General features: G+C 37.1%; 1 protein-coding gene across 1 annotated transcript in view; it reads right to left on the bottom strand.

Moving 5' to 3' along the window:
- Nucleotides 1-17,663, bottom strand: part of rasa2 (RAS p21 protein activator 2) — a 66,033-nt gene extending 48,370 nt beyond the window's left edge. The window contains exons 1-2 of the mRNA XM_067419455.1: nt 17,439-17,663; nt 2,988-3,111 (exon numbers count right to left, since the gene is read on the bottom strand). Of these exons, the coding sequence (XP_067275556.1) occupies nt 2,988-3,111; nt 17,439-17,496 (182 nt within the window). The 5' untranslated portion in view covers nt 17,497-17,663. The remainder of the gene's footprint in view (nt 1-2,987; nt 3,112-17,438) is intronic.
- Between the last annotated feature and the right edge of the window lie 256 nt (nt 17,664-17,919).

The raw sequence follows: 17,919 nt of genomic DNA, 5'->3' as shown, positions 1-17,919 counted from the left end.
CATAAAGATTTACCTTTTTTAAAAATGTGCATGTGGTAATAATTGACATAAAAATATTCTTTAACATTACCAAACACCAGAAAAACTCTTATTTAAAGTAAGCTTGGTCCAATAGTCTGTGTTACCGGTATTCAGGCACAACACCGGTTAAATCATTCGCCCACCGCGGCACCGCCCCCAACCGTAGTTTTGTTTATAGCAACAAAATCATTTAGTTTAGTTAGCGCAGGGGTTTTCAAACTTTATGATGCCAAGGACCCCCAAATAAGATTAACCTTTTATGAGGGACCCCCTTCCTATAATCCATATTTTTTATGTATAAAAAGAAACATTTAACTGTTACGATAGGCTAAATAGTAAATGTGACATTATAAATACAACATATTGTTTCCAAACATATATTGGATATACTTAATGTTGGATGTATAAACCTGAAAGAGAATAGTTTAAATTAAAAATTATTTGTATAAGCAACTTTCATAAATTTAAATGTATCTGAGCAGCATACATAATGTGTTAAGAATACTGCCTTACAACCCCAACAAAAAGCAAAGGGCTAGAAAAGCTCACTAGAAACATGCAAAGCAAACATATACAATTCTGGAAAGTTTGTATACTGCAAGGAAGGAGAGAAACATTTAGAAATGTTTGGTTTACTTTATCCATTATTGCTTTGTCTTTTAATTCTCTGAAATTTTCTGGGGACCCCTTAGAACCTTCTGGAGGACCCCAGTTCAAAAAGCCCTGAGTAAGAAATTAAAAAAACGGCAATCTCATTGGCTGGCTCTCATCTTTTCTTGTCCCCGTTTTTATTTCAGCAAATCAGTTCGAGCTGTCAACGTGATTAAGGGTGCGTTCACACTTGTCATGTTTGGTTCGATTAAAACGAACCCTGGTGCGGTTGCTCGGTTAGTGCGGTTCATTTGAACATTTGTGAACGCTGCCATCCAAACCCTGGTGCGCACCAAACAAGCGGACCGAGACCGCTAAAAAGATGGGTCTCGGTCCGCTTCCAAACGAACTCTGGTGCGGTTCGATTGATATATGAACGCAACACGGACCAAAGACATGTAAACGGACCCGGACGTAATGTCACAAGATGCGACGCATAATGCAGCTGATTTGACGACGCGGAAAGATCGGTGTATCCAAAATGAGTAACTTTAACGTTAATGTGCAAACGTGGAGCAACGAGGAAGTGCCTAATCAATATTTGGTCAGACGAGCATGTTTCGAAAATGCTAGAAAAAACACACAAAAAGTATACCTGGCTCTTCTCATCAAAGTTCCTGTGTTGCCCATCATTAGCAGGTACAGACAACAGAACGGCCGTCTCTGTTCTGCACAACGGAGGAAATCCTGCTGCTGTTTTGAATGTTTTGAACATTTTATGAGCTCTTCATGAGTTCTCAGCGGGTAAAAATAATGCCACATGTACACACATAAAATGATCGCGTTTAATCCAGCACACAGCGTTGTTTTGAACATTTCATGAGCTCTTCATGAGTTCTCCGGTAAAAAATAATGCCATATGTACACGCATAAAATGCCCGCGCGTGTAATCCGCACACAGCATTGTTTTGAATGTTCGGTAAACGAGCTCCTACGTCATATAAGCCGACCAATCAGGTTGTGAGCGTCTCCCTGTGTCTTTGGTTCGGTAACTAGGTTCGCTGTTAAAAATGCCCGTGTGAACGCTAAGCGGACCAGGTCCGGACCAAACTAACCAAACTAACCGAACTACAAGTGTGAAACGCACCCTAATATTCATTAATCCAGCAGCTCATCAATCCAACTTCAATCAAATTTATTAATATTACTATTATCTATTTTTTTTTTACAGAAACACCAACATCTCAAACACCACCACCAGTCCAAAGTTCAGTTAAATGACAAATATGCATTCATACATGGTTACCAACAGTTGTAGTTTAGTATCATTAAATAGTGCATGATTATCATATTATTGTAACATAGTCTAATGCTTGATTGTTAAGAGTGTAAGTTCAGATATTTAAAATGCTGTGCCATTTTACAAAGATATTGATCAATTTGGTGTTTATATATATGGCTAATGAGGGCTAATGAACCCACCATCCAAGCAACCCGCCCCTGAATTGGCGCTAATTCTAAACCGAAAGTAAAATGTATCATTCACGCTGCTTGTCTAGTCTGGTGTGTTTTCAGTTCATTTCTATGGAAGCTCACCCTCTATTGGAATTCATTGAAAACACTCGCCTTGCTCCGCTCCGTTATGAATGCCCGAGCAGCAGTGCGCATTTTACTTTACTTTCAGTTTAGAATTAGAGATTTAAAAGCCCCCGCCGGTGATAATGGTATTAACGGTGTTGTCTAATTAACCGGTGGGAAAATTTCCTCACCGTCACATCCCTAATTTAAAGTGATTTTATCTCTTCACAAGACTTGGATTAAAGAGCTTGATTCTTATGGATTTATTTTATAATGCTTTTAAGCCCATTTGATGTTATCTAGACTGGATAGAAACCTCTCAGGTGTCATAAAAAGATTTTAAAAAAATATTCTCTAATAAAGTGTTTTAAAGATTAACCATAGTCTACAGGGTTTAGAATGACATGAGGGTGAGTAAATAATGATAGAATTTAAAAATTGTGTGAACTATCCCTTTAAGGGTACGAATTAGGGTAAATATTGGGGTAACCATGTTTTGCAGTATAACATCATAGTGGCAAGTTTTAGATTATAATAACTAGTTGATAATAATAGTAATATATAGTATTTTGAGTGACTACTGTGATGATGAAATGAAACAACATTAAAGCCTTTCTGCTCTCGCTCAAATTGTGTTCATAACAGACAGGGGAAAAAAATGTAGGCCTGCATTTTTGTCAAGCATCATGAAAACCACATATATGAGAAATGCTGTACTTTTAAGATAAATATCATAAACATCAGCGCGTAGTTTGCATGTGATGTTTGCGTGCTTATATGCATGTTAACCATCTCACCTTACACTCTTCTCACAGACTTTTGTGCGGTATACTTCCTCCTGGTCCAAACTGATTGTACAGAAGGTGCAGAGGTCGCGGAGACGGTTCGGCCCTGAGCTCGGACCCAGATTCTTTGCTTCACCTGCCGAGAGGAGAATAATAGGTGTGTGAGAAGGCACTGTGTCTGTGCTCCGGCACTATTTGTCACATTATATGTATATAAAAGACATTCTGCGCTTGATCCTTTTAAAGTGAATATATATCTGAATATTGCATTTGACTTCAAGATTTGTCAGTTGTGGGGTTAGCGATGTACGGCCACTAACACGCGCACACACTTGCAGAAACGCCGTGGTGGTGCAGGATGTGGCTGCTGTACGTGGAGCTCATCTAAGATGTGGTTATAGACGAGAAGCATTAACTTCCTCCCAGCGTGCACTGGGGCTTCCAGGAGAGCGCTGATTCAAAAGATCAAATTCAAAAACGCACATACACAACCACACATATTAATGTGTCAGGGCAGATGGAGCCATAACTGATCCACACCACATCAAACCGGGATGACACAGCTAGAGAACGCAAGAACAATTTAAAAAAAAAAAAAACAAGGACATTATAACTTTTTATCTCAAATGTATTTTTTCAGATACTCTGGATTCTTTATTGCGGTTCACTTTCAGTTTTAAAAGAAAATTACCACAAAATATGCAATTTTTTTTTTGATAAAGCCATTCATAAAATGGTTTATTGCGCTTCAGCTGTTGTTAATCATGCTCCTAGCAGTAGAGACAAACCTTATGTTTTAAGAAGGTAGGCATGTCATATTTCAATCACAAAGTAAAGAAAAACTACACATTATATTTTGCATAAACATAATACAGTCGATTTTATGGTGTCTTTAATTTTTAACTGTGCAATTACTATATTAAATAATTTTTAAAAAACAATTTCCTCTCAAATTCTAAATTTTGTAATACAAAATTAAAAAATATTCTCAATAGCATAATGTAAATTAAAATAAAATAAAAATCTAATTATTTAAAATATGCATACACAGTTTATGTATACATTTGTGGTTGGCCAATTTGTAGCAATTTATATATATACACACACACGCACACACGCACACACACAATTTCTGTTGCACTGAATGTTATTTACGCTGATTTAGTGAAAAAAAACAGATGATTATCATTAATGCAGTATAGTGATAATGAGATTTTTAGCAAAAAGAGAAATTGGTGGCCAATGTCAAGAAAATAACACCAAAATCCATATCAAAAGTCTTAAAAATAATAATAATTCATTTTCTTATTTTGGGCTGAACTATGACTTCATAATGTGCAGATGACCAAAAAAAATTCACTCTACAAGAGTTGCTTATATTCTCATTAGGGAGGAGAGACTAAATGCACAAAGCCTCGGTTTCCGGCACGCACACACACACACACGCACACATTCAGAAAACAACAGCAAATACAACCCAGAGCAGTTCATAATGATGCTCAGTCGACACAGATAAAGACTCAGAGGAAACTAAACTCCCAACAGCACACTGCCGCAGGGAGCCGTGATAGCAGCAGATGCCCTAGAGTTAACCCTCTCTTCTCACACACGTACACACAGGTGAGATGAAGAGAAGCGAACATGTGTAGCACTGTATGCTTAGCAACGGAAACGAACACAAACCGCAACCGTGAGGCCTGAACAAACAACATACACAAGGCTTTCACACACACATGGAGACGCTAAACTCTGGAGTTCACTACATGCGAACACACACATGCATTCTTACTCGCGCACATTCATAGACATACACAAACATGAACAAAAACTGTGTCAAAAAAATGCAACCATACCGGATACATTTCTGTGAAATATTTTGGATATGATTAAAATCACACCAGCAAAATAATGCAGAACTCCGCCTATCATTAATGTTCCTCCTTAGGCTCTTGCAGGATTAAATACTGATCTTGATATTTCTTTTAGCTAAAAATAAGAGTGTCAAGTTCTATGGTTTATAGCATTTATGGCATTTTACGGCAAATTGATCAGAATTACATAGACTTTCCTATAAAATCAATGTCGAAAAAAAGGGAAAAACATATACAGATTCCATTTGCATTTTTTCGTTATTTTCACAATTGTGAGTTTTAATTTCTGGAGTATTTGGATAAAAACCAAAACAAGCTAAGACATGACAAAAGCCCAAACACACACAAACACACACAAACAGAAAAACTACACACAACAACAAAAACAAAACATAACCATAATTTCTGGAGTATTTTGGGATGCTAAAAAAGAAAACAAAAACAAACAAAAAAAATAAATTGAACCATCCATTTTCACTATTTTATCCGAGTTTAACCAAGTTATGTATAAAACAACAACAACAAAAAACAAGACAAAATATTTACAAAAAAAACAAAAAACTAATGGCCACAAAACTGATTTAACAAAGAAATCACATTATTACTTTCTCAGAATTTTATATTATTAAACCTTTACACAACAACTTGACACCCATTAGGGTTATTTTAGGCAGAAATACACTGATGCCAACTGACTGAAATAGTTTAAATCTATATTCATTAATATTTTAGTACACAATATCATCCCTTGAGTCACATTGCAACAGTTAGTTAATATCACATTCACTCTTGAAGAGGATTGCATCACTGGGTTTGGTGGTAAAAGCAGAGACTGTTTAGTGTTAGCTGTGTAAGCACTGTGAACTGCTAAGGGTGTGTGAGGTGACAGCGTCAATCCGCTTCAGCTCTTTAAAGAGCTATTAATGTCTAATCCCAGTGCCACTGACTGTGAAACTAAAGCGACTCTTGAGCTCTGTGCTAAGCCCTCCTGCCCCTGAATCACTCACAAGCAGCCCTGGAGACCCACTGAGACGCGATCACTGAGAGAATCTAACACAGACCCAGTGGATAGACCGGAAGAGGAAACACTGAGTTGGTTAGTTTTTGAGCCCATCTTTGACCCTAATTTAGCCAGGCTCATAATAATTTAACTTCGCAAACTGAAGTTCCTTAGAAAAATACTGAATAGGCAGAAAAGCTAAATTTAGAACTAAACACGGGCTGTCTGGAATCGAGTACTAGTCTGTTTGACAGCATACTGACTACTTTTAAGAGCATGTGCTACTTAATTATAAACATTACTGTGGTGTTCAGTATTGGCCATCTCAGAAATACATTTGTTTACACAGCTCTCTTGAATACTATCAACTGAAAAAAAACTATTTTGAACAGTTCAACATTTTGAAAAAATTACTGGTATTCTATATAACTGATCTTTGTCCTATGTCCAATGTCAAAAAGACATCAAACCAGTATATGTGCTAGTTTCATATGTCGTGTCACTCTGTGGTAATTTTTTCACAAAAAATAAAATCAACACAAATCATGCAACAACAAAGTGTTACATTATGGATGTTCATGTATTCAAAACTGACATTCTCTGCATAGTACACATACTGAATACTACGAGTAACATAGCTTTAGTGCCCTTCCCTCAACCTCAGACACATCTGAAAATATGAAACACATATATATATATATATATATATATATATATATATATATATATATATATATATATATATATATATATATAAACAAACTACACTCATCTGCCACTTTATTATGTGCACCAGTTCCAGTGTTCTGTCGATTTGTCCTACCTTGTCACTTTTCTACGTCCCATTAAAACAGTAGGTAGCACAATTAAACATTAGAAATTGCTACTCATCAGATTGTACTACCAGTATCATATTCATGTGATTTGAGGGTTTATTAATAGGCAGTGGCTATTTACACTAAGTGAAAATAACATTTTCTTAGCGATATGATATATATAAGTGCAAACCGCTGTAGATTATATTTACTAAGTGAAAATATTTGTATTTAAATTATTAAATGGATGCAGCCTTAAAGAAACACTAAAAGCCCTCCCTACACCTATCCCCAACCCTACCCAATAAATTATTTTTAACATTTTGTTAGGCACTTTATTTCCACACTTAGAAGATTTTCTTAATTTGTATTGAAAATAAATGCCTTTATGCGATTTGTGAAGAAAAAAGAGAGAACCGCAAGTTCTGCAAAAGGCAGATTCGAAGCCGTGTTGATCGTGGCAAAACAATGATCCATTAGCCATACGCTTTACGGATTGCGCCACTGAGGATGTTGAATTGTGGCCGTTTTCTTCAGGCATTGTTAGGTGGAGTTAGTGCAAATAGCAGATGCCAACAAGGAACACTATTTGCACTTAGTGTGAATAGACACTGTTATTAATATCCATACCTACCATAAATCTACAGTTAAAACTATGTAAATATATATATAAAAAAAGTTTTTAATATTGATGTAAAATCATGCTACCTATCAGATTGTGCTACAAGCATCATATTCATGTGAATTGAGGCTTTAGTAATATCCATACCTACCCCTAAAACTAATACACACACACACACACACACACACACACACACACACACACACACACACACACACACACACACCTAAAGAATTTTTAGGAATACCATACTAATACTGTGTTTGGCCCTCTTTCGCCTTCAGAACTGCCTTAATTCTATGTGGCATTGATTCAACAAGGTGCTGAAAGCATTCTTTAGAAATGTTGGCCCATATTGATAGGATATCATCTGGCAGTTGATGGAGATTTGTGGGATGCACATCCAGGGCACGAAGCTCCCGTTCCACCACATCCCAAAGATGCTCTATTGGGTTGAGATCTGGTGACTGTGGGGGCCATTTTAGTACAGTGAACTCATTGTCATGTTCAAGAAACCATTTTGAAAGGATTCAAGCTTTGTGACATGGTGCATTATCCTGCTGGAAGTAGCTATCAGATGATAAGTACATGGTGGTCATATCAGAAACAATGCTCAAGTAGGCCGTGGCATTTAAACAATGTCAAACTGGCACTAAGGGGCCTAAAGAGTGCAAAGAAAACATCCCCCACACCATTACACCACCACCACCAGCCTGCACAGCAGTAACAAGGCATGATGGATCCATGTTCTCATTCTGTTTACACCAAATTCTGACTCTACCATCTGAATGCCTCAACAGAAATTGAGACTCATCAGACCAGGCAACATTTATTTGGTCTTCAACTGTCCAAATTTGGTGAGCTTGTGCAAATTGTAGCCTCATTTTCCTATTTGCAGTGGAGATGAGTGGTACCCGGTGGGATCTTCTGCTGTTGTAGCCCATCCGCCTCAAGGTTGTGCATGTTGTGGCTTCACAAATGCTTTGCTGCATACCTCGGTTGTAACGAGTGGTTATTTCAGACAAAGTTGCTCTTCTATCAGCTTGAATCAGTCGGCCCATTCTCCTCTGACCTCTAGCATCAACAAGGCATTTTCGCCCACAGGACTGCCGCATACTGGATGTTTTTCCCTTTTCACACCTTTCTTTGTAAATCCTAGAAATGTTTGTGCGTGAAAATCCCAGTAACTGAGCAGATTGTGAAATACTCAGACCGGCCTGTCTGGCACCAGCAACCATGTCACCCTCAAAATTGCTTAAATCACCTTTCTTTCCCATTCTGACATTTAGTTTGGGGTTGAGGAGATTGTCTTGACCAGGACCACACACCTAAATGCATTGAAGAAACTGCGTTGTGATTGGTTGATTAGATAATTGCATTAATGAGAAATTGAACAGGTGCTCCTAATAATCCTTTAGGTGAGGTGATATATGCACACTAGACATTGTGGACATAAATGGATAGACGTGATCAGTATACTGTAAAAACTTTTTGTTGGTTTAACTTTAAAAACCTGGGTGCCTTCAAATTGTGAGTTTATTGAAATTACAAATTTGAGTTGATACAATGAAGGAAACTGGTTTAATAAACCACAAAGAAATGTGATAAATAATGAAAATAGCACCATTTGGCATGGTTCACATCCATCCATAACTAATAAAACTCACAGAATTACCCAATATGCTTACAAAACCTTTTAATAATATTTGAATAAAGGTTGTTGCTTCTCAAAAATGTTCATTCATTGTATTAACTCAAATTTCAATGAACGTAAAAGTTTAAGGCAACCAGGTAACTTTTTTATTTTTATTTTTATTTTTTATACAGTGTAACAATACTCAGGTAAACTCAGGCTGTGGGGTTTAAAAGATGCTCGATTGTCTCGAAGGGGCCCAAAGTGTGCCAAGAAAATATCCCACACACCATTACACCACCAGCAGCCTGAACCGTTGATACAAGGGAGGATGAATCCATGCTTTCATGGTGTTTATGCCAAATTATGCCAAATCTGAATGTTGCAACAAAATTTGAGATTAACCAAAGCAGACACATTTTTTCCAATCTTCTATTGTCCAATTTTGGTGAGCCTGTACAAATTTTAGCCTCCTGTTCTTAGCTGACAGGAGTGGCACCAGGTGTATCTTCTGCTGCTGTAGCCCAACTTCTCCAAGGTTCAATATGTGAGAGATGGTCTTCTGTATAGCTCGATTGTAACAAGTGGCCATTAGAGTTACTGTTGCCTTTCTATCAGCTCGAACCAGTCTGGCCATTTTTCTCTGACCTATGGCATCAACAAGGCATTTTTGCACACATAACTGCTGCACTGGATATTTTATCTTTTTTAGACCATTCTCTGAATGGTTGCGTGTAAAAATCCAAGGAGATCAGCAGTTTCTGAAATACTCAGACCAGCCCGCCTGGCACCAACAACTATGCCATGTTCAAAGTCACTTCACATTTCTTCCTCAATTTGAACTTCAGCAGATCGTCATGAAGTCTTAATCAGCTCCCAAGCCCATGAATCATATGGTGTTTATCTAATCGGGCACTGGAAAGGACAGTAAAGGACGCTGGCTCATAACACATTGGGACACCGTTGACTATTTCCGACAACGTCCTCATTGTACTACTGGTATTTTTGAACTACAGCAGAGCTGATATCTTTCTGACATTACTTAAAAGCCTAGATTATGATAAATACTTTACTTGTTAAATATAGATGCAACATTTCAGCAGTAAATCAACTATAAATGTTAGCTAGATGTTCATTACCGGTCTAACAATGTATGCATGCTGAAATATCACAAAATAATGGTTTGCATTTTTAAAAACATCTATCACGTGTCATTATGTGTAGTGAGTTGGCTTACGTGATTTAAGTTTCACGCTTCATAACTTCCATTTGAGAGCGAACGTGTCAGTGCCCTGGAAGGATTCTGCGATTGAGACAGCCCTTAAAATGGCCGACTCCCTGATCAGTGCCCTGACTGCTGAACCAAGGAGCTGATTGAGATGCACCCGATGTCTACATGCCTAAATGCATTGAGATGCTTACTGGCTGATTAGATATTTGGGTTAACAAGCAGGTGAACAGGTGTAGCTAATAAAGAGGCCGGTGAATGTATATGCTGTGTTTGTCTGTGTGTTTGTGTGTGCTATGTGTGAAAGTAATAGTTCTGCTTTTACTGGTATGATTGTATGGATAGTTTTTTTATGTATTGCTCAAAACTATTTGTAACAAAATAGTTATTGTGAAAGAAGCATGAAGGCACAAGAGAAGGATGAGGTTTGAGAGTGAATGAAGTAAGCGGTCAGAAGGTTATGAGTCAATGAGTGTGAGCCACAAGTTTTAAACACCAACCTCAGCTTGTTTGCTACGTTTAAAGACCCCCACAAAATCACTTGACGAGCACAGTTGAAATAAGACATATCATAACAAGACAGAGCTAATATACGCCAATAGCCGATAGACTTCACATCACCGCTCAAAAAATCATGTTTTGCTATATGCTTTTGCTAGAGAGTATCAGGCTTATTATTGAAGTAAACTTTGTACAGGCCCATGAGTACAAGATGAGTCATCAATATTTCTAGTCTATTTTCTCTAATAGGAAATGACAACATTTTGTTTTACGCAAGTATTCAGATGACCTCAAATTGAACAGACATTAACTAGAAACCCACAAAACAATAGAATTTCAGTACAATCATTTCAGGAATGCAGGGTAACAAGGAAGGAAAACACAACCACTAGTAGAAAACAAAAGGTTGTGGTGGTTTAAATATTATAGTATATCAGGACTATGTTCTGCCAAGTACTGAAATGTTCTAATAAGAGCATCAGAATTGGTTGACACAGGAACAATGTGGCCAGCATAAAGTCGTAAGCATATGTTGTAAGATGGTCCTCATAGAGCCAGCCCTTAGTTCAGTTCCTCTTTGTTGGCTGTTATTAGTTTACTACTGAATGCTTCACAGTTATCCAACACATCACAACATGAAAACATTTCCTCCTGGTGTTTGTATATGTGCACGCACACCTGCCGATGGCCGGGGCTGGTGACCACATGTAAATGTGGCCGTTTGTGTGCAAAAAGAAGCGGAAAGAAAAGAAAAAGATAACATCAGAGTGAGCAAAACAGTCTTTTAGTCCGTGAGGGTACCAATTACACTTTCCAATGGAAAGATTCATGGATCAACAACACAAAAAAGTTTAACAATGCTAAGGTATTTTAAGAGAATTTAAAGGTCCTGTTCTTCGCGATTCCATCTTTCAAACTTTAGTTAGTGTGAAATGTTGCTGTTAGAGCATAAATAATACCTGTAAAATTATAAAGCTCAAAGTTCAATGCCAAGCGAGATATTTTATTTAACAGAAGTTCCCTTTCAAAGCCTACAGCGAACAGCCAGTTTGGACTACACCCCTGCACTTCCTTCAGGAATGACGTCACTAGAACTGTTTGTTGACTAACCCTCCGCCCACAAGAACACGCTAAATAGGGGACGTGGTCTTATTGCTCTTGGATCAGCATGGAATGAAGCAGTTATTAAAAGGGCTGAAATGATTAGTCAACATTGTCGACAATAAAAAATTACTGACGAATATCTCTGTTGTCGAGTAGTCGTTTGATCTAACGTGACTTAATGTAATATCTGCAATGATATTACATTAATATAATATATATATTATATAATGATATAATATGCCTGCAATATCGCAATTTGACCACTACGGTGCTGTGGCGCAAGAGTATAATGCAGCCCTTCCAAATGCTATTAAGGTAGAAGACAACAGCGCAAACAATTCCGATCTAGCAAAGTGTGGGAAAGTTTAACAAAACTTTGAACCAAGAATGTTGTCGTGTGCAATACATGCAAGGGGAAACTTGCTTTTAACAGAAACACAACGTGCATGTTGGAGCACTTAAACTTCCCATCCCAGCAACATTCCAGCACAAGAGGAGCCGGTGAGAGGAGAGTTCTCCAGCTGAAGCTAACTAATCAGCGGAAAATGTCTTTATTAGAGAATGCAATACTACTAATAATAGTAATAATAATGATTAAAGTAAAAATAATAATTACAGTAATGTGATTCATTTTGGATAGAATAAAGTTTGATCGAGCTTAGGAGTCCACTGTAACACTATGAGGTATTATAGTCTTATCACTTGCCTGTATTTTGTTCCATATGCATGACGACTTACAAAATGAGATAGGATCATACATGTCAGTTACTGTTTCATACTGTTAATTAAAAGGTGAATGAGAATCTGTCAGCTCAAATGTCATGTAAAAAGGTTTGTGTCCTGAAGTAAATGTCCCATTTTTCTGTTTCAGTTCTAAGAAAAGCAGCACCTATTATTGATCACTTTTCATCAGACGAATTGCAGCTGTTTTTTGTTGGGGTTTTTTCAGCTGGAAGAAAACAGAATATTTAAACAATGCTTAGAAAGTATTTGTGTGTGATAATGATTTGAGTTGGACAGAAATCTGAGAACTTAAAGAGAATGACCTGTTTGGTTGGCTCAAAGTTCATTAAAACAAACATTTCAAAAAGCTAAAGTGATTTTTATATTATAGTTAGAATATGTATACCTCAATGCTTTAACTAATTGAATAAATGTTCAAAACTTACTGATTGTCAACAGCGATGACAATAATCGATTATCAAAATAATTGTTTGTTGCAGCCCTAGGTAATAAACAAAAGAGAAAAGTTTGGCCCGATGGAAAAGCGGCTTCACCAGTCTTGTGTTCTGTATCATTCTGTATCGTCTTAGGAAACTCGAAGGCTCAACCGTTTTTTAACTAAAAACAAGCAACTTTTTATTAAGTCCACATCCAACGCAAAGCTAAGCAGCGAGTGAGTAATTTGTTAAGCGTACTTGTGCCTGGTTTCTGTTAGATATAGCTTAGTTAAATGTTAAATGTTACAAAAAAATAAACATAAAAAATAAAAACAGGGTATGATGACTTGTATAGTAGTGGTATCCCATTTCTGAGGGGAATATTTTCACCCTTACGCCTTGGCACTCTGTTTTAAGGGGCATGGGGAACAGGTAGGTGTAGGGGTAGGGAAAGGTGAAGGGGTATAAAATAGAATTGGAATTGGGCCTTAGTCCTTTTGGTGTGTTCTAGCCAAGCGGCAACTTCCCCCAGTTTCTGTAGTAGCCAATACGGAAGTGAATTAAACTGCAATTTCTCGACTGGCCACTAGGGACTGGCTCTTGAAGAATCTCATTGAGCTCGATGTTAAAATGCCCAACTTTACAGCAGAAAAAAACATGTTTACAGCCTGGTACAAATTGTGGTTTTGGTCTATACGGCTAAGTTTGCCCTTCATGACGACTGAGAGAGGGTGAATTGTTTTATAACTTGTTCATTTACATTATATAAAGCCTTAAAGTTCTGCATAATTAAGGGCATGGCCACTTTGATTGACAGGTGGATAGCCATTTATCTGCTGTCTGCTAGTCATCTCAGCTCCGCCCACGTCCTGTCTCTTTGCCCATTTTCTGTTATCTGGGAGTGACGTGACGAGTTGCCAAGATGGCAACGGCCAGCTCGTCTCTACTTTACGCTTCAAAACTGTGCTTCAGAATCCTATGGGTGACATCAAGGACACTACGTCCATATTTTTTAAAAGTCTATGGTTCGAGATGCAGCCAACAAGAGGCGACAACACAGTCAGCTTTATCCGCCGCTAGTTCTTCGGCCCCGGCTTGGTGTGTCCTGGGCTTTAGTATTGTTGCTATCTGTATTGTAATGAAATATCCTATTAATGATGATATTAAAGGAATTAAACCACGCTTTTATATAGTGATTCCCATCAACTTATAAACTAATATTCAATTTAAAAAAGCATTATTAAAAAAATAAAAGCGGTGGCCAACCGTTGTGAGTTACTACACTCTAAGAACAATCCATAAAATAGGGTCCAATTTACTGTTAACATGAAGGAATTATCGCTTTTTCACACGTTTTTACCTGTATTGTAAGTTTTTAGCATTTAGTTGTTTTAGAGATTTTCTTCATGACATTATCCAATTTTTTTCTTACAGTGTAAATCAAGTATGCCGCTTCAGGGCAACTATTCAAATCTTTATATGCTAATTTCTCTGTAGAACCTATATGAACTATACCACTTAGTCTTGGTATATTAGTCATCATCATATTTTTGACTATGTACACAGGAAACTTGTGGCCCAAATCCAAATTAATACCCGATTTTGGGTTAAGCTAAGGGATTTCAGTGACTTTAGCAGATTAATATTATTGCAGGAATTAAATCAAACAGATTTTAAATGCTGCATGCACAGAATGGTTTATTTTTGTTGTTGAGGCCGTAACTAAATGTTTTTCTTATGCTTGGTTTTGATATAAGTCCCCAATAAAGACACTTACATGGACAAAGCTATCACTGCAGTGTGACGCACGGCACACGTTGGCCTACGTACAGAAATACTCATAAAAGTCATTCTGAAACCGTGGTGTGCTTTTGTGAATGAAAAAGCCATTGAGCTGCATGCATTCATTCACCTCACAGACCAATGGGCAGTAGCCATTATTAGGCAAAGACATAACAGTTATCCAATAACAGTTGTCGTCAACCAACTACAAAACACTAGTAGACAAATGAATGCCCTTATCCTTTTATAAAAATAGGAGTGGAGCAAACCACACATATATTTAACTCAGTGTGTTTTTAAATGATAGGAAATTCAGGTTAGATAATGTAAAAGTAAACAGTACCTGGTTTCTTCCCAAAGTATTTACGAACAAGAGAACAATTATTAATCAGTATTCTGTAATTTCCCTAAGGACTTTCCCAATTCTTCATGAAGGCATCTTTAAGTTTAATGCACTAACATTTTCTGTCAGATCATATGAAACAAAATTGTATGATTTTACACACGTCTGAAATTCCAAATTACATTCACTGTCACATAACCGTTATTAACTATTTATTCACTAGTTATTCACTATTATTGTTGTATTAGTATTTATATCATTTTACTTGATTATTGGAATTGACCTAAGGTTGGAACTTCCAAGTCTCCAAAATGCCCTAAAAGTCCCAACTACCAAAAACACCCCCATTGTAGACAGCCGTTTCAGTACAGTGGCAAACACAGGTTACAGGGTGGTTACTGTAATCAGAAAAGCCTACCCTCATCCAGGTGGAAAGATAAAAGCGATGTCTTTTACACGATCATACGCATCCACACACAGTTTTAAAAATGGGCATGAAGGGCTGTACATAAGACTATTGCTGAAAGCTGTATCAAGACAGGTTTTAAGGTACTAAACAACTTAAATATCTGATGAAAATAAAACATTTTAACATAAGTTACCACATGACATTTTTCATTACATTACAATCTTTCATTTTATACTTTAGTAAAATAAAGAGCTCCTCTACTTCACATGATTTATGCAATATAGTTTGGATATGAGGCTTTCAGGGAGCTTTCCAGTGAGTGATGATTTACCACGAAGTCACTTGCAACACAGAAGGTTTCAGTTCAATTTTTTTTTTTTTTTTTTTTGTGGGTGAGGGGTGGGAGACAGTAAAAAATTATCACCAATAATTCTGACAGTGTACACAACATATCACTTTAAATAAATGAATTTTAAATCGAAATACACTCGTCAGTCTATTCAAAACACACCTAACATGTCAAAATCTCAGGGGTCATTTTAATTCACGGCGATCTTTCATTTGAGCTGTCATATTCGTATATAAGTACTATCTAATAGTACATAAAGTACTATTTTCCAATTAGAGTATTATATGGTAATATCACAAAACACTTTAAAAATGTTTTGTAACATTACATTAATGTTTTTAATTTCAAATGTTATTACATGACACAACATTTTACTTGACTAATGATATCATATTAACAGTACACTTTAAAATCAAGCAGTTGAATTACCAGTTAGTTCATTCAAATGTTATAGATGCGATTCAAAAGTTATTACTTGACAAACCATTTTTAGACTGTACTGTGAAATATATGATGATGATACTCATGTACAATTGAACTTATAGTCAAAGAATAACTTATTACCATGGCAGAGCTTCAAAAATAATAGGGTATTACTATACGATACGATATCATGTCCAAAAATTCTCCAAAAAGTTGGTAATGCGTCTTGCATTCTATTTAACTAAATCAACAGGACTACACTGGATTTTACAAATGAATATAATTTATAAGCATCATACCCACTTTTTAAAGTGTAAATATATCTAATACCATAAGAACTATAACATAAGTACTCCAGCTATAGTTACAACTGTAAAATCATAATACATGAATATCTTCTGCAAAGACAGTTTAAAAAAAAGCTGTAATTTTAATTTATTTTTTGGGTGACAGTAGCTCCTAATACCAAGTTACGACAGTTTTATTGTAGCCTACTACCTTAATAAATGTGGGAAATAAATTAACTGCGTACTGAGTAATATGTTATTTGAAACCACTTAACGGCTATTGAGGTACAGTTTATATTATAACGTATAATATACGCTTTTACCATTTTTTTAAAATGTGAATAATAGAATTATCTATTCTGTGGCAGTGTTAGCGAATTTAAAGCGTTGCAACAACTTCCGTCCAGCTCAGAATTTGTCAAATTTCGGCGAGGATTCCACCGTCTATTTCACAACCTCAATCCGGGTGAGAATGAATCAAACAACCGTCAACTGCGGTGAAATAAAGACTGATTTAGTTACAACGAGTAAATAAAAAACAATAGTTCACTCCTGCACTAACATTATAATGAGTAAAACGGCGGTTGTGAGGGGGAACCAGGCTACGGAGCATGTTAGCACCATGGCTAACTCGCAGATAACGGGGAAAAATAGCTCTATCTGTCACTGAAGAGGTAAACATTGTTTTAAAATAAATTACCTAAAATCATGTGGGCTACAAATCCAAACTGTGCGTACAATATGACAAACAGCGCTGGATTCTCAGAGCCCCATCCAGTAGTTCTGAGTGAGTGTGTGTGTGTGTGTGTGTGTGTGTGTGTGTGTTGCTCCTACCGCGCCCCTCTTTCCCCAGTGCCGATCTTTTTCTTTCTCTCCCAAAGCCATCTAAACACACTCTTCCTCACACACATCCAACTCGCAACGTGTCGCACTTACATATCTTTCCTCGGAGGCTCTGCAAAATCCGGATTTTCGTGTCGTCTTCTTCCGCCATGGTCCAAGTTTCGTCTCTGTACAGTACATTCAACACTTATCACATCCGTTTATGAATGCAGGCTCACGGACGGCCCTCCGAAGCGTCACCGGCTCAGCGCGATTGGTCGCGACGCCAGACCGGGATTTGTGTGAATCAACTCACACAGACAACATCATGTAGTCAAAACAAACGGAAGCCCTAGTGGAGGACGAGCGACAGAGCAGATGAACACCCCGGGGCCCACGGAAGAAACCCAGTGACTTGTGTTTTAAAACTTAAAGGAGTAGTCCACTTGAAAATTACAGCGTAGTTTACTCATCCTACTGATGAACACAATCTCTAGTTATATTAATAAATATCCTGACAGTTGGAAATTTCTTTGTAATGGCAATAACATGATCCATTGAGTTTGAAGCTCAAAAAAGTACATCCATCATAAAT

This window comes from Pseudorasbora parva, chromosome 16 (assembly GCF_024679245.1).
Source record: "Pseudorasbora parva isolate DD20220531a chromosome 16, ASM2467924v1, whole genome shotgun sequence".
In the NCBI taxonomy this organism is placed as follows: domain Eukaryota; kingdom Metazoa; phylum Chordata; class Actinopteri; order Cypriniformes; family Gobionidae; genus Pseudorasbora; species Pseudorasbora parva.
Note: the sequence above shows the minus strand (reverse complement) of the source record. Positions and strands in the feature narration are given on the sequence as shown.